At 29.4% G+C, this 21,596-nt stretch overlaps 1 protein-coding gene across 2 annotated transcripts in view; it reads left to right on the top strand.

Annotated features, from left to right (window-relative positions):
• The window catches only part of LOC118179400 (laminin subunit alpha lam-3-like), a 258,439-nt gene that overhangs the window by 118,885 nt on the left and 117,958 nt on the right, over positions 1 to 21,596 (top strand). For both annotated transcript variants that reach the window (XM_085825564.1, XM_085825563.1), the window contains 7 exons: positions 2,253 to 2,408; positions 3,863 to 3,964; positions 6,584 to 6,798; positions 8,486 to 8,597; positions 11,018 to 11,131; positions 11,242 to 11,468; positions 20,443 to 20,651. In XM_085825564.1, the coding sequence (XP_085681690.1) occupies positions 2,253 to 2,408; positions 3,863 to 3,964; positions 6,584 to 6,798; positions 8,486 to 8,597; positions 11,018 to 11,131; positions 11,242 to 11,468; positions 20,443 to 20,651 (1,135 nt within the window). The remainder of the gene's footprint in view (positions 1 to 2,252; positions 2,409 to 3,862; positions 3,965 to 6,583; positions 6,799 to 8,485; positions 8,598 to 11,017; positions 11,132 to 11,241; positions 11,469 to 20,442; positions 20,652 to 21,596) is intronic.

Here is a 21,596-nt window from a genome sequence, read left to right as displayed (position 1 = left end):
ATTTTACTTTCACTTCATTACATATGGCTTTATTTCCAATCAAAACTGATGATGCTACTGAAATACTTTAGAGATCCAGCTATTTAAAGTATATATATCATAAAAGTTACCTTTACATTATTATTAAAAAGAATAAATTTAATATTTAGAATAATTTTATATAGAAAATTTAAAATGTTAAAAGCTATAAATTTTGTGATTATAATTAGAATTTATAATAAAATAGTGGTAAACTGTATTTCCAAATGTATAACACACTAAAATAATACATTAAATAAATTAAGAAAAAATCAATTTGAGTATTTTAGCATACATTAAATGTTTGAGTATGGGGAATATGAATATTTTTTACAAATGCACATGGGAGGGAGATCTAAAGAGCTCTGATTATTAATTTAATGAATCATAAATTAGACTTTATGTTTTATGACACTAGCTGCTAAAGAAGAATCAATTTTCAGTTTTGATGAAATGCTGTTTTTGTATCAGAAAATTTCCTCATTATCATCTGTTTGAGTTCTGCAACATATTTGCTACAGTATCCTAGTTGAGACTGATTTATCAGCTAATATTGTGTACCAAGGCCCTAGTTTTCTGGTCGGAGGAATGCAGATGGTTTATCAAATATGATTTGCCAAAAGTTAAACTCATTTCATGCTAGTAGCTATAATCAAGGATTTAGAAATTGCAAAATTAAGGTATTAATTATTAAAGTTGAGCAGTATGTTCCAAAATTAATTAAATTTTAGTTATCTGTAGATTTTATATTTATGTATACATACTATATAATGCTTGCACATATACTAAGTTATAAAATGATGTAAGTTATATAAAATAATAACCACTGGTGTCTGTTTTTGATAAATCTGGGAATTGTGATCTGTCCTTTTCCAAACAAGACTTATGGTGACTCATTTTGAAGAGGCAGCTATAATATAGTACAATTTAAATTATTGAAATTTTCTTAATTGTTAACATTATTCTAATATAAAAGAAAACTTATAAAAAATTTATTTTATTTTAAATTAGCTTGAATTTAATTGAAGCACAAAATATTGATTCATATATAATTGTTTGTTAGCAATGCTAGGAAAAAATTTATTATGTTGACAGAATGCAAAACTTTTATTATTTATCTATTGCTACATATGTAAGCTTTGATCACATTATAAAAAATATTTTATTACTAGTAAATGTTGTATGCTATATAAATGCCTTATGAAATGCTTTTTGAAAATTATACAGGTACACTGTGCCCCCCAAAAGGACAGTTCTGTATTTCCCGTTCTACTGGGCCAATTGATGAAATTCAGTCGGCCCAGAAACATATTATTATATAATCAGATATATTAAATTATTATTATGTAATCAGATATATTAAACACATACAGTATATTAAGATAATTTATCCTTTTAATTTTGTATTACGGGAAAACATATTCATGTAGTTCTACTTCAAAATGTAATATTTAAGTTGTTTAATTATTTTTCTCCTAGAATACCTTCATCATATTCATATAAGGCATCTAACATGCAAATTTATATTTTTTGTTGCAAAATTCTTCAAAAACATGGGATTATTTCATGTGTGAGGTCATCTTATATTTGAATTAATAAAATATACACTTATTGATAATTTACAAAATAATGTTGATTTTTAAAATTTAATTGAAAATATGTAGATGACAAATTGATTTGTTGATTATAAATTTCAGCTTTTTAAGACAGAAAACCTAACAGTTTATAGACATTTATAGAAATAAAGTACTAAAAATAGTGCTTGCATTTATCAGAGAACAAATTTTATTTGCAGACAATAAAAACAATGTAAGTACTAAATTTGAGAGACTTTGATTTTCTATTGAAATGGTAACAGAGGAAATTTTGGGCAAACTTGTAAGTAGCAGTAAAAAGTATCAAATATTTATTAATACAGCAGTAAAAATTTAATGAAGTATAATAAGTAAATTTATCTTTTAAATGTATTTAATTATTTATTGGAATACAAAAAATATTTCAAAATTATGAAGTTGTATACTTAGTTAATAAACGATTTCGCATAAAATTCAAAGTAAAGTAAAGCATGCATAATAACTAATTTTATATATTTTTAGTATTCAAAATTTTCATATACCTTTGAATTGATATTTCTTTTAAAAAAATTTCAACTTCATTTCTTTTAAGTGTTTATCAGTCATTTTAACACAGTTAAGTTTGTATTTATGTTGATAAATTGAAAAAAAATTATGTAGGTCCAAAATGTTGAGGATTGGCGAGTCTCTGATCTGAAAGGAAGTCGTATTGCAAAGCCCACCCTTGAGAATGGGAATGCTGTAATAGCCAATGATGATGTATCAGACATGAATACTTATTATTGGCTTGCTCCACCAGATTATCTTGGAAAAAAGGTAATCAAATTTTTAAAAAATGCTTTCCTTCTTTATATGCTAAGGAGTTTTAATCATTTGAAAATATACTTCAGTTAAATAAATTTTGAAATTATTTTATTTACAGAGAGTGCTTATACATTTTTAGAACAAACTTGTTTCCATTTAATTAGTGTTTACCATATTTTTTTAAATGTTCGATCTGCAACAGGCATTTTCTAGACTATGTTCATATTGTGATTTCTGTAAATAGAAGGGCTGGTCATAAAATTTTCAGGGTTATTGATTTCCATTTCTCTTCTACTATTATGCAGACTACATTAATGATGGTAATAATGGTGGATTTGTGCTTAGAAAGAGTGAAAAACCCACCATGATAGTCATAAGTGAAATGTCAGGAGAGTTTGCAGGAACACATTGAAAAGGTATCAGGCTTTATTATTATTTGTTTTCAAGGAATCCAGTGGTACTTTCTGAAGTATGATTTGTTGCTTTGTCTTGATAAAGATTCATTATTTGAAAGTTGTTGGGATCATGAAATGGAATTTCTTTTGTAAATATTGAACATTGAATGCTCTGTTGATAGTATGTTGAATCGATCTGAAAATTTTTTTTGCACTCCTCTTACTTTTAACTTTTCATTGTAAGAGAATTCTGCGACAATCATAAAATCCTACTGAAACATTCTTTACCATTGATGGAACCAAGTTTGTGCATTTTTTTTCCTCTTCATATTTGATAATAAATAGACTCCCCTTTTTTTGTTTTGTTTTGTTTCAGTCATTTAGGTAAAGCCATGCTACATCAAGGATCACAGTGTATTCCCATGCATTTCATACTAAATAGTTTTCATAGGGTTAATCTACAAATTGTTCTGCATTGAGCCGCATGTCTTGGCAAAACTTGGTGAACATTATGTTTTTAAGCTAAGTTGTAAATCTTGGTTTTTCATTATATTTATTGTTGCTACAGATGTACTTAAAAAATTTGCAATTGATTTCAGCATCAGTGGATTTTCTCTTATTTTCAGCAATTTAACTTTAAAAACATAAGATACAATATGTAAATGTTTTAAATTATTCATTTGGAATCATCTTTTTATGTCAAAGTAATGATTGATAGCATTTCCCTTTATGATTAATATCATTGCTTATTTTGCTCTTAAAAATTTTAATAGAATGCATTACACAACATTTTTGAATCATGGAAAAGGAATATTTCTCTTCAGAAGGCACAGAAACATATGCTTCAATCCACAGCTTGTTTTACATGTGACATTTTGAAAGAAAGAATAGTAACTTTAAAAGTAGCAGATGATATTTCTCATTTTAAATAATAAGCTGCTGCCATATATTATTATTTTAAGTATTTGGTTTTTTAAAGTTCTTTATTGAAATCATTCTAAAAGTATGTGAACACCCTTTGTAATTTTTGAAAGTTTTAAAACCCACTTCATTCTCTGTGTGCTATTCCAGCTTTATTCGTATGGATCAGATTTAAAGTTTACAATAAGCTATGTTGTAGCAAGAGGTGATACTTCTGGTACTTTCACAGAAAATGCTGATGTTGTTTTAGAGGTAAGTTTTCTGTTTAGTTGTAAGTTGTTGTATTTTTGTTGTATACTTTAGCATTTTACTCGGTGTAAATTTCATTACATTTAATTAGTATTTAACTTTTAATCAATGACAATAAAATTTTTCAAGTCAGTAATATACAAAGTGATTATAATTAAATGACCCAATTTACTATATCTTATCTCAGCAGCAGCTTTGAATGAAATTTGTTTACGTGGCACTGAAATTGTTGGGAAGTTGTTTCAAAAAGGGGGAAAAAAAATTTCATGTCTTTGTCACTGAAAACAGAATGCTGCAGGGATTACAGTTATAAGACAAAAAATCTAAATTTTATAATAATTAAATTTAATTTTTCAAAATATCTGGTTCATTCTTGATTATATCTTAAAATCACAATATATTGTAAAATTAAATGCATTATCAATTGTGGTACAAAGAATAAGAGGCATATTGCAATATGCTGACCTTCAGCTCGAACAAAGATTACATACTTTCCTGACATATGTGATCTTTTAAGTATCCTTGTAAAAAGTGTAAAATCCCCGCCCACTCAAACAACATACAGATTTTTTTTGGTGTGACTAAGGAAAAACAAATGTTTTTTTAACAGCCATTTGATGACTAATTTAAAATATATAAGTTCCTAATTTTAGTAGGCTGATTGTTTATGTTCATAAATTAAAATTAATTTTCTATATCAATGACCATAGACTTGAAGTGCTCATAAATCATGCCATTTTCAAGATCTAGGTGTTAATATTCTTATTACACTGTTACATCTTTTATTAAACTAATATTATTTCAATCCAAAGTGAACAAAATGTTAGCCTTCATAAGACTAATAAATTGTGTTAAATATATTAAATATTTTTAAAGGATTTTTTTCCCCTTTAATAAAGGAAAGGTAATGTTGATAAGAGTTTCATAAATGGCCCTTTTCAAAGTCTAACAATCCAAATTATTTGTTACATTATTCTAATTAATAAGAGAAATAAAGAAGCTTCTTAAAGTGTAAATAAACAAGAAATTAATTGCAGTAGATTATTTTTACATTAAAAAAAACTTTTTTTTGGCACATTAGCTGATGGTATTAGTTGTGGTGTCTATGTTTACTTAGTAGTTTTGAATTCATATGTTAGGATCTTGTGAAATAATTAGTATTTTTCTAAGGTGCATTATAAGACAATTTGTAACCAACCACATACAATAAAATAATTTATCAATCAATAAATAACAGTGGCATTTATATTTTCACTTGTTAGTAATGTTAGAAAATACATTCAGTGGGATGGGCTGAAGTCCACAACTAGCAATGTTTTGAAATTTAGCATAAGAAAAAATGGATGCAAACATAATGAATTACATTATATATCAAATTACATTGTTATGACCATTATATATAAACACCAAATTATATTGTTATGACCATTAGATAAGGCTGCTTTTGTGCAGTAAAACTCCGTAAGATGTAAACTCATAAAAATTCTGATTTATATTTTTTTCATAATCGGCAGTTCAGTTTTTACACCATGTGAACCATTTTAAAACACCTGAAAAAGTAATAATAATAGTATAGATACTTCTGATTCTGATATTAATATTACTTTCAATATAAACTCTGGATTTATGTACTGGGGCTTGGCAAATGCATAGTTAACATACTTGAGCTCAAGAACTTATTGAACTATAATTCAAGGCATTTGCAATTCTGTCAGCTAGAAAGATTTTGCTTCATTATGTACTGTGAATGCCTGGATGATTAGAGGCAGAACATTACCAATGAAGTCAACTGTATTGATTAGGTAGATCTCCAATGAATGGCCAAGAATATGGATGTATTCAGCTTCTGTCCAGCAGAAGAGAAAAAAATTTCATCTTTTAGTGTAAATGTCTGAAATCTCCCATAGATAATCTGCATTTGAGATATAACAAACTACAGCTTTATTTTTGTTTCAATAAATAGGCAATAAAAAAAGTTTAATATGAATCACCCTGTAAAATCATCATGATGATTCAAACCAACATATATGTGCAATACATTAACTTTTAACTGACATTTCCTCTAAGTTGTGAAACTGTTTGGCCACATTCTGATATATTAGAAGTTGCACCAATGCTTTAACTTTTCTTACATCTGTTAGTCTATTAAATATCAACATTAAAAATATTTATGAGAGAAATAATATACTGCTAGAATTATACTTTCGCATTGTGCTGATATTCTTTTGCATCATGCAGCTATCTGAAAATTTGTTGATCTCAGCTTACTTATTTTGAAATGTCTAGTACTGCTTAATATATTGCAATTTTTATATCAGGATTAGATTGCATTGCAAATTTAAATCGATTATTGAGAAAAGTAATCACAACTTTCTATTTTTCAAATACATTTATTCTTTTTGTGTATAGCTTAAAGCAATTGAATGAATTAAAGTCGTATATTAATTAACATTTTAAAAATTTTATTCTTTCATGCATGTGCTGAAATAAAATTAAAATTTTATATATCTGGAGGAAGAAAGATGAGATAAAAATACTAATGTTTGGTTTTTATTAAAATTATTTTGTTGTAATTATTTAGTCTTTCTGAAAGAATGTCTATTTTTAATTTCTCATTTCTAGGGTAATGGCCATCAAATTGGATATAACTGGGGTGTGCGACCAGAATATGATAATGTTGCTATCTCTGTACCATTGCGTGAACAAGGGTGGTTTCTTTTAACACCTCGTGAAGATGGCACAAATTCTGTCAGTAGAGAAGACTTCACTTTAATTCTGAATAATTTAACAAGACTGCTTATTCGAGCAAAATTTCATACAGATCAGATAGACTGCAGGTTAGAAAAAGGGATACATGTTAGTCATTCTAGATTTTAAAAATTAATGCACTTATTAAAAATTACCAAATTTGTTTAATGCTTACCTTTCTTAAACTGTCTTCTTATACTTTTGTAAGCTATGTATATGTGTGTGTGTGTGTGTGTATGTGTAATTATTTAGTACTTTCCAAAAAGAAACTAGAATAAACTTTCTAAAAAAATCTGAAAGGGTTCAAATTTTAATTTTCGTGTATTGCTTATTATTATTAATATTTAAAAAATAAGAGCATTATTGTCATCTTGGGAAGATTATATAATTTGTCTGGCAACACGATTTTAATAAGGATTTCAAGACAATGTTAAATTTAATATAAGCTTCAAGATAGGGAGAAAATTATATTTTGAGGTGGCTGATTTTTTGCTAACAGTGGTATGGAATTATATACACTTGAAATTTTATTTATTTGATTAGGATACAAATGTTAATTAATTCCTACTGTCATTGCTATTTTACATCTGAATAATTTGAATGTACATTTGTTTCATGTAGCATTCAGTAGCTCCTTAGCCAGCTCTCAAGTGGTTGCAAAATGATCTTCTTCCACAAGTTCTTGCAAGTGGGCCTCATAAACATCAGTAGGCTGGCCAAAGCACTTTGCTTCTTGAATGTCCTAATCCTTGTTTTTGAACTTTCAGTGCCAAACCTTCATAGTGTCACATGGTACAACATTAGTACCCTAAAGCTGTACACATGATTCTGATACTAGATTACGGCATTGAAAAATAATGGGTTTCAAAACTACCATGGCTTTGACAGCAAAAACGTTAACTGTTTATTCTTTAATGTTTATTCTTGTGTCCCTTATTGTGTGTTACAATTACCATGTTTAACATTATTTTGCTTAGTGTTATGTTTTTGAGGAACTCAAGCCAGAATATTAGTGTACCTTAAAAGTTGCTATTACAGGAAGGCAGAATTTTGATTATATTGACAAAGAAAACTGTTCAAAATAGATTAGTACCTTTTATTCAGAACTGCTTTCGAATAATGAACATATTACAATTCAAATGTTAAATTGACTAGAAAAAAACATCATGATAGTAAATCACATCTTATGCAGTTAATGCTTTTAAATCACAAGCTGAGTAACTCAGTGGAATATTGTCATTTCTAGATAAAATTTTTGACATAAGCAAATTGTTGTTGATTTGCTTCATTTTTTATGCTGTGAAGATGATATCTTTAGAATTAGTTTAAATAAATGTTTTCTATGAAATATTGCTAAGAATTCATTGCCTCTCTTCCCACAGGAAATGCAGCATGATCTGACAAGGTCATTTCATGATTAAAAGCCTTCTATTTGATGTCGTGTCTGTTTACTGCCCAAGATCTAGATTTTCTCACATATGCATCTTTTAGATATATTAAGCAAATTTAAGTGTGTAGTTTAGATTTTTTTTAAAAGTTTTAAAATAAAATTTCTGTTTTTCTGTTCCAATGTTTTAATTAAACAGTATATTTAGAATTTCTTTTTGAACTTAGTAATATTTTATGTATAATCATACATAAATATTATAGAGTTGAATTATAGTTATGTAAAGCACAAAATATTAAAAGGTCTTAGCAATTATATATTTAAATCAATGCTTTTAATTATCCTCTTTTAAAACCATTATATATGTAGCATTTTGTTCATATGTATAGGCTTCATAATATTGGTATGGAAATAGCAGCGAAGGATTCAAAAAGTTTGAGAAAAATAGGATCAGTAGAGAAGTGTGTTTGCCCTCAAGGCTATGCTGGTTTATCTTGTGAAGTACGTTGATACAATATTTTACTGAAGCATTATAAACATAATTCATTTTATTGTTGTTTGTTTTCCAGTTTTTAGTGCTTGGTAATATTAGTATTAAGAAATATTTATTAATCACAACCTTTATACCATTTTCTGGTACAGAACATGATTAACCAGTAATTTTTAACATATTAAGGATAAGTTAGTGTTTCCAGTTCCATTGAAATTGCATCTGACATAAACAGATTTTGTTTCTAATAGATGTTACCAGCAAAGTTTTGAAATCTGGCATTTTATAGAATGCCTAAAACTAGCCAGCAATGTATGAAATGATTAATATTTCACAGATTTCCTAGGCATTCTGTGGAATGCTAAATGAGAAACTGGCAAAGTATGAAATACATCTCTGATTCGTTTCGAATATCACATGTATTTTAATTCATTCAATATTTCAAACATTCTATTTCTGATACCTTTTCTGTGTGTTTAAAGGAAATGAGTGATGCACTTGCATGCAAATATTTTGTCAGAACATTTGTACCTTCTGTGGCCATGCTAGTAAAGATGATGAAAGGGATAATTTGTGCACCCTCTGTTTCAAAACTGAAAATGCTATTGAAGGTAAAGTAAATTCTAAAATCAGTCTGGAAATACAAGCCAAAGAAATGAAAAGGAATTTGGAAAAATAATTTCCCACTTCTTCTTTGGGATCTACTGTGCGAGTTCCTATTCCTGACATCAACAAGGGGCAAGGTGATTCGTGCAATATATTGCATAATTTATATTCTATATTCTATAGAATGCCGGCATTTCATACTTTGCCGATAACATAGCCTATCAGGGACCTTTTTTTCATAATTTGCCTAAGTAGCATTTGTCATTCTATAGATTACCTAGGTATTATATACAGTACCTAGGAAAAGTATGTAATAATTCTCATATTTCATACTTTGCCTAAAAATGCCCAGCATTATATACAATGCCTAGGCATTCTATAGAATGTTGGCATTTCATACTTTGCCAATAACTTAGATAATAATGAATAAGATCTTTCACTGTTATTATTAATCTACATAATTGAGTGCAGTGTTAAGTTTTCCATTTATAAAATCATCTTATATGAACTTTACAGATTTTACAACAACTGTTATTTTGTAAAATATTTAACCCTAAAATTAATCTAGTTAACCCTAAAATAGACTGAGAGCAAAATTTCTATTCCTTTTTAAACATCTGAAAGGAAATTTTAGGTATTTATTGTTTCCAGTTTGCAGATTTGGTGTCTCAGTGAAATAGACGACATTAACATTTGAAGGAAATATCTGTTGCAAGCCTTGGGAACAAATGTGCAAATGAAATAAATGCACAACTACATCCTGAATAATTATTTTCTTTGTTAATAAGTGCATAAGTTTCTGTATGGCATTAATTTATGATGAAGTAATATCATAACAATTTTTTTCTGACAATTTGTATTTACTAATTCAAACAGCTCATTTTAAATTTTGAATTATATGTTCTATATCTTTAATTTTTGGTAGACTAATTTTGAAACTAGAGGTATATTGTAATTGATTAGCTTAAAACGTTTTTCAAATATTAAACTGAAATTTGCATACCAAGATTAAATTGAATTTTTTAAAAATCTTAATTAATTTTTTTTTTTAATTTCTTTTTCTACTTTTCAAAATTGTTTTCAATTGCATTTTTGAAAAACAAATTCTAGAAACATTGTTTTACTTTTTAAATATTTTTCTATTTATGCCATTTTACATTAAAAAAAATAATTCAGAAGCAAATGTCAAAGGTTTTAAAACTGAAATTCTTTTTGAGTAGAGTTTTAATATTATTTGACTGTAAAGATTTAATTTTAAAAAATGCCAGCAATCAGTATTATCTTTATTTAAAATAAGAAACAAATATTTATATAAATTTTTTATATTTTAAAGTTTTTAATGCATTTTAATAAAATTAACTTAATGGTAAATTCTTTCTGAGGTGGTGTATTGTAGAATCGCATTTTTTTTATTGCTTTTTTTTCGTTTTCTTAATTATTAAAAGACATATTAAAATTAATGCATAAAATAAGTTTAATTATAAATACAAAATTTATATGAAAAACCTTTTTTCCTTAGCAAGGGTATTTACAATATTAGTAAGAAGTGAACAGTCTAAATGTCTTAAAAAGTTTCTTCAACGCCTTTAGTAAAACCATTTTTTAAGTTTTTTGAAACTTTTTTAAAAACTTTTTATAGAACATCTCTTATCTTTAACTTGTGGATTCATGAATATGTCTAAATTAACTATATAAATTTCAAGGGTAATATAACATTATTATGATTAAATGAAATAATTATTCTACTTTTGATTTAGAAAATATCAATTTGTTAACTCTGAAAGAAATTGAATCTGTTAGTTTTCAGTTTTATCTCTGTTCATAGCTTTGTGCACCTGGCTACAGATCTGTGACTGGTCCAAAAATAGGTCATATTTGTGAAAGATGTGATTGTTACAATCATGCTGAATCATGCGACAATGTTGCTGGTCGGTGTGAGGTAATTTTCAGTTTTCAATTCAGAAATGTTTATTTTAATATATGAATGACTTTATTATACAGTTTTATATAATAATGTTTAAAAATATGATGTACTTAATTGCTTTTTAGAACTGTATGCACCATACAACTGGACGAAAATGTGAGCGCTGTGTACGTGGATATTATGGGAATGCAACAATTGGTACACCTGATGACTGCAAACCGTGTGCATGTCCACTACAAATACCTGAAAACAATTTTTCTCCCTCTTGCACTGCAATTCAGTCTGCAGCTGGTGAAAATGATTATATCTGTGACCAGTGTGCTGAAGGATATGAAGGAAATAAGTGTGAAAGGTATACTGAATGCACTTGCAAATCATCCCGTCCAAGGACGGGTAAGCGTGATCTTCTTTTAATCAAGCTTTGCTGTTTACTAATTTTTCTAATCTTTGTGATTACTTTATAAGTATGTAGAAAACTTTTTCATGAAATCTGGAAATTATAACTTCTAAATTTATTTGGCTACGAAAAAGTATTTCTTATAACCCCATAATTGCAAATGCTGTCTGAAGGTAATATAAAGCCTAACAAGTCTTTACATTGAATTGGTATCAGTAAAATGGTAACTCAGAAATTTTAAAAATAAAAACAACAAGAATTTATGAAGATAGTTTTTCAAAGAATGAGAGAATCCTGAAAATTATCTGCAATAACAGCCTTAATAACCCTGAAATGCTTTCCTGTAATCAATTAATAAATCTAAGAAAGTAAGTGCTATTTTAATATTATTATTATGTAGACCTGTTACAATTTAAGACACATATTCTGGTAAATTATAAATGAAAGGTCTTAGATGGAGTTCACATTTTTAAAAAAATATTTTTTACTGAGGAGAACATTAAAGTATCATATATATATATATATATTATTGAAAAGTTTAATACAGTTAGTCAAACCATTTAAATTTTTTTAAAAAAGTTTTGTAATATATTAAGACTTTTCCTCAAGTTTTAGTTTAACTTTTATAGTCCTTGAGCTTTTCTTTTGGATAGAGAGAAAAAACAAAAATAATCATATTGCAGAGTTCTTAGGACATAAAGATGATAAAATTTGTATATGCAGGATCAAGTCTGAAATCGAGATGTCCAAAATCCAGAATGATCTAAAATTTGGACATCTCAATCACCAACAACTTTTATTTAGAATTTCTTGTATGCTTTTTGTTTGTCAGTTTGGTATTTTTCATAATAAAATGTGGGCAGTCCTGATTCTTAATTTCACTTTGACCCTATTGCAAACCTGTCAAATGACTATCATGACTATCAACACACTGCAGCTTGGGAACTCATGCCTGCATGCTATCTATTTTTTTTTTTTCTTTTAAATATTAGTAACTGAATACCAAAGAGCTTGGTAACCTTTCATGTTGACATTATGCTTGGTGATGATTATAGACTTCAGTTAACTGTGCTGCAAATAACTAATTGTGTTGAAGAGAAGAAATTTAACAGAAATTTCTTTCCATATGCAAAAATATATTTTGTAAATGCTAAAAGTTATATGCCAAAAGATTACATGTACTGTTGTTTGAATTGAGAATAATTCATTTATTATTCAGATATGTCCAGTGCCAGAGCAGGTGTGGCTAGATCAGGTGGCAGAATTTAGGAGAAGTCGATTTAATTTACATGTTGCACTGTCTGATTCTGGCACTTCACAGATGGACCCTAGTCCTCCGCATTGAGTGAGAGGTAGGAACATCATCAAAAAGCACCCACGAAAGGGCATCCTCTTTGTGTACTCATAAATGGATGCAATGGGATTCCACAAAGGGCGTCTTCTTTGTGTACTCATAAACGGATACAATGGGATTCGCTTGCAGTGTGGTAGAGTTTAACTTTTGAAATCTCTCTTAAGCACCCCTCACTGAAACAGCAACCCTGGCTCACCACTCCCAGGGACATGGAGACCGTAAAGAGTGGGGAAGCTTATTAAAGGACCTGTTATTGGCTGTCACGTTATTCACTCGGATGGCCTAAGCCATGACCATTGGGACAGCATAAGCTACTCTTTCTGGCTGTAGAAATTGGGTCTGTGTATTTTATACCTCTAGTGCTGAGCTGTTAGAGTACAGATCTCTGCCAGTACACTAGTTGACTGCTGGAGGGGGAGGGGAGAATTTAGAGAAAGCAAAATTTGTAAAATGTAGAGAAGTACCAAGCAACAGAATCATGAGATGGCAAAATCTTTAGGATTTTGGGAAGGCAATAGGATAAAAAGGGCATGATGATGCAAAATTTTTAGAATTTAGGGAAGTGCTTGGCAGCAGAATTTTGGACTCACAAAAATTGCACTTGGCTACAAAATTTCTTGCACCGGCTCTAGATGAACCTTAGGTAGAGGGTGTAACAAAACTAATAGTCACACATGTAAGGGATGGTAGAACTTTCTAAAACAAACAACTTTCTCCATACAGTATGGGGTCGCAAAGCAAACGGCGAGCTACGAGAATGTGCCTGCTTGGTTTCAAATGAACAACAAAGAACACAAGGAACAAGAATTTTTCAATCCAGAAAGACAAGGAATCTTTATTATTGAGAACTTATGACAAATGCTGAAATGTGCGACCACCAGCTGCAATATGGGTATCACATCCGCAAGAATGAATGACACACACTAGCATTCACGAAGATTCCTGGCTTTTCATGAACATCTGCAGCTGCGATGCTTTGACTTTATCCATTTTTTGCAGCAGTTCCACATTTTGTTTGATGGACATCGAAACATGCTTTCGCTTTGTAGATCCTTTGGTAGCTCCAGAATCGGAAATTCTTTTTGACATAATCGAAAGTTCAAGCTTACTTTTATAAAATTGCTCTAACAGTCTGCAAAAAATAATAAGCCGGATCCAATTCGAAGATTAAGGAACAACACAAACTGCAACGTTAACTAAAATAGATAGTTAGATAATTTTAGCTAGCTTATACCATTCGTTATACATTAAACGCGCATGCGTAAACGTATTATGTGCATGCATAAACGCATATGCGCGTTTATGTGTGCGCAAAAAGTTTGTAGCTTTGAGGTCTGGATTATAGATCATTCCGGATTATAGATGTCTAGATTAAAGACTTTTGACTGTATATCCTAGCGCATTTTATAGTAAATCAGGTAGCACTTGCTGGAATAAGGTTATGTATTTCAGTCTTGTAAAAGGTAATGATGATTAAGTGATAGTGAACCCTGGCTACACATTCATGGAGAACCTTTACTGGGGGCAACTTGAATGTGTAACATGTGGATTAAACTGTAGTCCTGTCATGACTGTTAAGCATATTAAATATGCTGTCACGTGTGAACACAGCCTCATCCATAAACAGGACAGGTGCTGCAAATTGTCGCTATTTGATTTATCATTCTTGCACTCCTTGATCAACTTGTACCACACCTTTGGCAGCAGAATGAGCTTATCTCCAAGAGTTGCCTGTGCAAGCATTAAAATGTTCTCAAATCAAACAGTGCCCTGTTTGGAAATGACTTCTGGTAAATTCTTACCATCTGCGGCATTGTCGTTTACATAAGTTGCATATGAGCCCTCTCCATATTCGAATATTGCTACATATCTGGCAATGAATAGGAGCTGGAAGACGAGTTCTGTGAAAATAATGTTTCATTGACTCCAGAGAAAGCGCCTTCTCACAGCTCACCATTTGCTTTCCAACCAACTATGTATAGTGAAAGTTGTTTGTTTTGGAAAATTCTACATCCCTTACAGTTGTGACCATTAGTTTTGTTGCACTCTGTATTTGTGAGAATTTATGTATTCGTGACTCGGATGAGCTTTAAGCTTTTTACCAGATATAGACGTAAGTATAATAAATAAATAACATTATTCGGGCTTAACTTAGTGTGCGACTGAAGCAAGACAAAATTTAGCAGAACAATATGTCTTTAGTCGCTAATCTCATGGTACCTCCTCAGTAATGTATAGCAAACACTAGCTAAGTTTTATAATAGTGGCAAATTTGAATTACAAGATTGTGTTCTGATATTACAAAGGGAAATTTCCCATTTAATGGAATTTTTAAAGAAATGTGGCGAAGTGATAATGAATGAAGATGATATAACAAATTTTTCATTGCAATGCTAGTGCTCAATCATCAATTGATTAATGGATGACGAAATCTGTAGTATGGCTCTAAACCCAGAAAATAATGCTACCTATAGTGAAGAATGTGAGAGAAAGGTTGTTGAGAACGAAAAAGTTTCAACTGATTGGAAATTCTCTAGAGGGCAATTTAAGGATTTAAACAATGGAACTTTGTAATCTGAACAAGGAATTTGTCTACCTATAAACTTAAAAACAAAGTATAAGCACAAAAAAATGAAACCGCTTAAGGAATATACATTGAAAGAAAGGTTTAATAAAGCAAACAAATAAATATTGAACCTTTTTTAATATTAATTTTGATTCCCTTAAGTTAATAAATGCTTCATTATCTCATAAATCACTATATTATATTTTTACTTTTATAATTTCTACATGTCATCTTACTAGATTTAAACTGATGATCTAATATCCAGAAAAATCTCAAATCTGGAATCGCCGAAATCCCAACAGAGTTTGTACTATATTATTAGTTAAGAATGATTTTCTAATTAAATTTGCACTATTTGAAATCATTATTTGGATAATTTATTTTTCTTTCTAAGATAAATAAAATTAAGTATGATGGTAAATTATTTATATGTTTTTATTTATAAATTTAGTAATTAAGCTTAAATTTTATTATTTTCCATCAGTAAAAACATATTGTCTTAATTTCATTAAACAGAAAGAGGATATACATGTTATTTCATGTATTTGTAAAATTTGTTTCTGTATTTTATTTTAGTATAAGAAAAATGAAAAGAAGATAATGTGTGTAGTTTTAAAGCAATGGTTTTCAACTTGTAGCTTCATGTGAGCCTATTGGTATTACTCGCATTGCCTAATTGAAAAAGGCATAAAAATGCAAAAAAATTTAAGCACATGCAATCAGGGCCAGAGCAAAACCTCTTTTGAAAGCCCATCATCGTCTACATCTTCAATGTAGTAAATAACTCTGAACTATATAAAGCAGTGGTATTCAAAGTATAGGTACGGTGACCATATTTTTTCGGAGAAAATAAAGGACACTTGTAACGTGACATGAGGGGGGGTATGGTAATTTAAATTCATGCTCAATAATTTTGTGTTAGGGGTGGGGGTTTGTGCGTTCGTGTGACGTCACAAATGTTAATTTGGGATCTTCCAAGGTGTGACAAATTGTGACATGGGGATTGGGGATGGGCAGGGTCAAAATTATCCCAAATATTGCGTTCATTTATGGACGCCTCCTGATAAAAAAAAACTCCAAAAAACTTAGTAATTCAAAAGGTTTATTAAAACAATAGAAGCAGACATTAATATGTTCAACGAGTTTTAAATAATGTAATATGTAAATATAGGATATTAAATAATTTATTGCTCATACTTTCCAGATGTATGGATTTTTCGCAAAAGTGCCGGTTCACGCTTCAAAAAGTCGTGAAATTCGACGATTTCTCAAAATAAAGGACAATATGCTTATTTGAGGAAATAAATAAAGTTAGAGGACAGAGCCTTCAAATAAAGGACTGTCCTCTGAAATAAAGGACGTCTGGTCACCGTAAGTATAGGTCATGTATCTGGATGGGTTTTCAAAAATTTATAGTGGGGTCGCAAGGGAGATAAAAACCCTAAAAAATCTGCATTTATGGTATAGGTCATTTCTACGACTGGGGTCACAAATTTTTTTTTTTTTTTTTTTGGGAGGGGGGATCATTTGAATTTTTATAGGGTCACACCGTCATAAAGTTTGAATACCACTGATATAAAGTATTTCATGAAACCTAAAAATTCAAGTATTTTTTTCATTTAAACAAGAAGCATATTTTCCCATTCTATAATGTTTTACTTTTATGGTTTCAGTTTCTTACGTATTGAGTTATGTGCATGCACATGGCACCTGCACATGATGCAGGAGAGAAGCAGGCAGTTGTGTGTTCCGTCCCATTGATGCAGCAGTGCGTGTGAGAAGATCATGGCGATCGCATTGCAGAATTCGACAAATGAGAAAAAGCTAGGTGTTATTAGATTTCTGACTGTGGAAGGGGTTAACCTAGCTGATATTCATTGCCGAATGGTGGCCGTATAAGGGAAAAACTGTGTGTTCAACAAGTCAGTGAGAAAGTGCAGTGCCAGTTTCCACGAGGGCCGGGAGTGTTTGAGTGATAACCCGAGATCAGGCCAAGCAAACACGGTAATTACAGCTGAACTCATCGACAAGGTGAATGATTTGGTAAGAAATGATCGAAGTGCTACAATGAGAATTTTGGAAGTGAAGGTAGAGGCCAGCATTCGAACAGTGCGAATACCTAAACAACAGTTCTATAATTGCTGTATCAAGAATACTGACTAATTTGTCAATCGAAATGTTTTCGTTTTCAATAACCTCTGTGTCACTTTCTTCAGTATCGGAAGTGAATTATAATGACGAGGAAGTACAGATACAGACAGAGTACATCGAAATGAAATGCTACATTTAGTAAGGAATCATAAGCCAAATAAAATAAAAACATCTGCCTTGAAGATAAGGATAGTGCTGACAGATCAACTTCCCATTCATTGCGCCCCCCCCCCTGCCGCAGAGCAGTGTGAAATTGATAAACAGATTTCGGAATGGTTAGAGAAACAAAGGATATGACTTTATCCAATTTTTTGCAGCAATTCCACTTTTGGTTTAATGGACTTCGAAACATACTTTCGCTTTGTAGATCCTTTACATATTAGTAAATATATATCAGAAATTCTATTTGACATAATCGAAAGTTCAAGCTTACTTTTATAAAATTGCTCTAACAGTCTGCAAAAACTAATAAGCCGGATCTAATTCAAAAATGAAGGAACAACGCAGTCTGCAACATTAACTGAATTAGATAATTTTAGCTTAGCTTTTACTGTCCGTTATACATTAAACGTGCATGCATAAATGTATTATGCGCATACGCACACGCATATGTGCAGCCTTAAAGGTCTTACACGCATGCATAAACGCCTATGCGTATGCGTCAACGCGATGCATGCGCAGAAAGTTTGTAGCTTTGAGGTCCGGATTATAGATCATTCTGGATTATGGGTGTCCAAATTAACAACTTTTGCTTGTATTTTAAAAATTGATATTTGCATTTATAAATCAATTAAATTTTGGATGTGTTATCAATGCTGCTATATAATGTAGAGATTCCCCTTTAATTGGACACGATGAAATAATATTTTAATGCATTGTATTGTGCATACATATATATTTTTTTGATGGAATGTTTTCTGCTCTGTAACGTATTTTAAAATTTGAAGAAAATTTTTCAGCTTCGAGTGTTTCGAGGTACTGATAGATGACGTATGACTATTTTAAGCTTAAGAAGTTTGATTTGGTGTATTTGAATATGGCAAAGCACTCGAGTGCTATCTGTCTAAGGGGAGGGATGCCTTTGCGAAGGACTTTATAAGGGAAAGTGGCTTGTATATAAGTTATACATAGTGAAAACTATGAAAAAGATCATGCAGCCATGCAGTTTATCAATTGCACTTACCTTACGTATTAATTGCTCAAGTAATATTTTATGAAATAAAATACAAATAGCAGTATATATATATATATGCTGCTATAAAAAATCTATTGTAATGTATAAATAAATCTATTAAAATCTATTGTAATGTATATACATATATATATATGTATATGTATACATTACAATAGATTTTTCTAATTTCATAAGGAAGCACTAATGATATTTAAATTTATTGTTTTGGAATTCTATAGTGTAACAGCTTTTAATAATCAGAGCTAGCTGCAGCATTTTATGAAAGATTTATGTTACAGAGTATTTGTTTATAGTTTCTCTGTGTCTCTATGTCTCTTAGAGGTTTCTCTATGTAATATTCATTACAAAGGTAAGACTGAATTCATGAAAGTAATGTACCTGGAACTGCTACTGATGCTATTCCAGCATATAAATGCTATTCCAGCATATAATAAGATTTATTTGTTAAATACAAGTATTGGCTATTCTGCCCACTTCTTATATCACTGCAGAAAGAAATTTTTTTTCAGCTTTAGATGGTTACAGTTGTATCGAACGAAACAGCAAATGAATCTGAATTAAATAAACATAGCTTAGTAGCTATTCACCAGAACATAAATAAAATTAATAAGGAAAATTCATTTGTGTTACAAAGAATCTTCATTTTGTTAGCAACAAATTATAATTTACTTAACTGTGTAGCAAAAAGAACTGAAAATAAATATGCTGTCGACTGTATGTGATATATTCTGTAATATTTAATTTTTTATTCATTTTTGTAACCTAACAAATTATCAATAATTTAACAATCATACAGTTCCAAAGTCATATTTATGTTAATAGCTTTTTAGTTATTAGGAGTTCAAACAACAGCAATTATTATTCATTTTTAAAACTTTGTTGTTCTAGTTCCAAAAGTTTTATCATAGAATCCTCTTCGTCAGTTGCAAGAATTAAAAAAGGATGCACCTTTTTTTCACTCTTGCAGCTCAAGAAGAAGGTTTTGTAGTAAAACTTTCAAAACTAGTATTGCGATTTTTTTAAAAATTAGCAGTAATTGCTGTTATTTGTATTGCTGACAATTGTTATTCAACATGTTACTTTTACTTTATTGGATTAACTTTTCAATTATTTCAATTACATAAATGTTATGCAAATTGCTTTTCAGCATTTTATTTTTCAGTTGTAACTATAGAAGCACACATTTGCATAATTTTAAGCAAAATTATGTGTCATTGCATGTAAGCCATCCATTGTTTTCGTCTCCTTCAAAAAAATCCTAAATATACTCCGGTCATGAAATATATCAACTGCTTTTAAAGAAACAATAGTATTTATACAAAGCATTAAGTAGACATTAACACAGAAAATTTCAGTTATCCTGTAAAGTTAGAAATTAAATTCAAATATCTTATAAAATATAACTAGAATTTTGATATAAGTATGCAACATAAAATTATTAAAACTGTGATACAATACTTTTAAAGTTAACATATAATTGCACATATAAGTGTATAGTTAGCATATGTAAGTATTATAGTTATTTTAATTATAAAAATATATGTGACTGTATAAATTTTTAACTGAAATTTATGGATAAATGAAATAAAACTTGAATTATATTATTTTAAGTATTTTATTTATTTAAAATTTTTCCTTTTATAAGCATATGTTTTCCCATTAGATGCTCAGACGGCTACTTTGGAAATCCTCAAGTTCCTGGAGGATACTGTCAGAAATGTGATTGCAGTGGAAATGCTGACACTTCTGCTGAGGGTTGGTGTGACAGTTTAACCGGACAATGTCTAAAATGCCTGGGTAACACAGGTGGATGGAACTGTGATGAATGTCTTTCGGAACATTATGGCGATGCCAAACAACGCTTTTGTCAACGTAAAGCAATTTTTTTTTTTACATTTTCATCTCTAAGAAGCTAATAATTTAATTCAAACATCTAAATAAAGAAATTAATATCATCTGTTGTATTTCAATTTACTATATGTTATATAAATATATCAACATCTAAATAAATAAATTACAAATTATCTATTGTATTTCAATTTATTGTTATTGTTAGTTTAATTAAAATATTTCCTGGCAGTTTTTTTTTTTTTTTTTTTCCTTTCAGAAAAACATGCTTACACAAATGTTTAAATACTTGATTATGTTATCAAAAAAGTTTTTTGAGTTTCTCTCCAAGTGCATCATTATAAAAAACATAATCAATCAATAATTGGTTATATTTTGAACTCTGAAAATGTAATGTAGGACTGCTTTATGAAAATATCAAATTAAAATGTATAAGTATTCTAAGATTTTATTCAGGGAAGATTATTAATTTATTAAATTTTATTGTTATTAGTAAGTATAAGTTTTGTCAAAAATTTTGAATTAATGTTAAAAATTTTAGAATTATTTTGCTAACAAGATAAGAATTTTGGAGTTATTTTGTAAATAAGATTATTGTTTAAAAATGTGAATTTTAAGAATTTTCTAATTATTTTGAGAATGATGTGTATATGAAATATAAATGAAATAATTATTAAATGGCAGAATATTAAATATTGTTAAAATTAATATAGAATTAGCAAAGATTCAAGAAATTGAGTAATAGTAATAAAATTTATATGAGAATTTAATTTAATTAAGAGTAAAATGTATTAAAATATGTTTGAAAGAGTACTGGTTCAGAAACAGAGGCTTGTTTTACCTCTGCATATTTGTTCCATCTACCCTCCCCATATAATATAAACTTTGAAGGCTCCTATTTTTTAATTTTTTATACAGGATTTTTATGTTTTCATATAATGGACTGTGATTATTTTTTTAACATAATAG

The sequence above is a fragment of the Stegodyphus dumicola genome, chromosome 10 (genome assembly GCF_044657685.1).
Source record: "Stegodyphus dumicola isolate Sdum_Otavi_A_Nest chromosome 10, ASM4465768v1".
NCBI lineage: Eukaryota > Metazoa > Arthropoda > Arachnida > Araneae > Eresidae > Stegodyphus > Stegodyphus dumicola.
The sequence above is the reverse complement of the archived record's forward strand: the minus strand, read 5'-3'. Positions and strand labels throughout refer to the sequence as shown.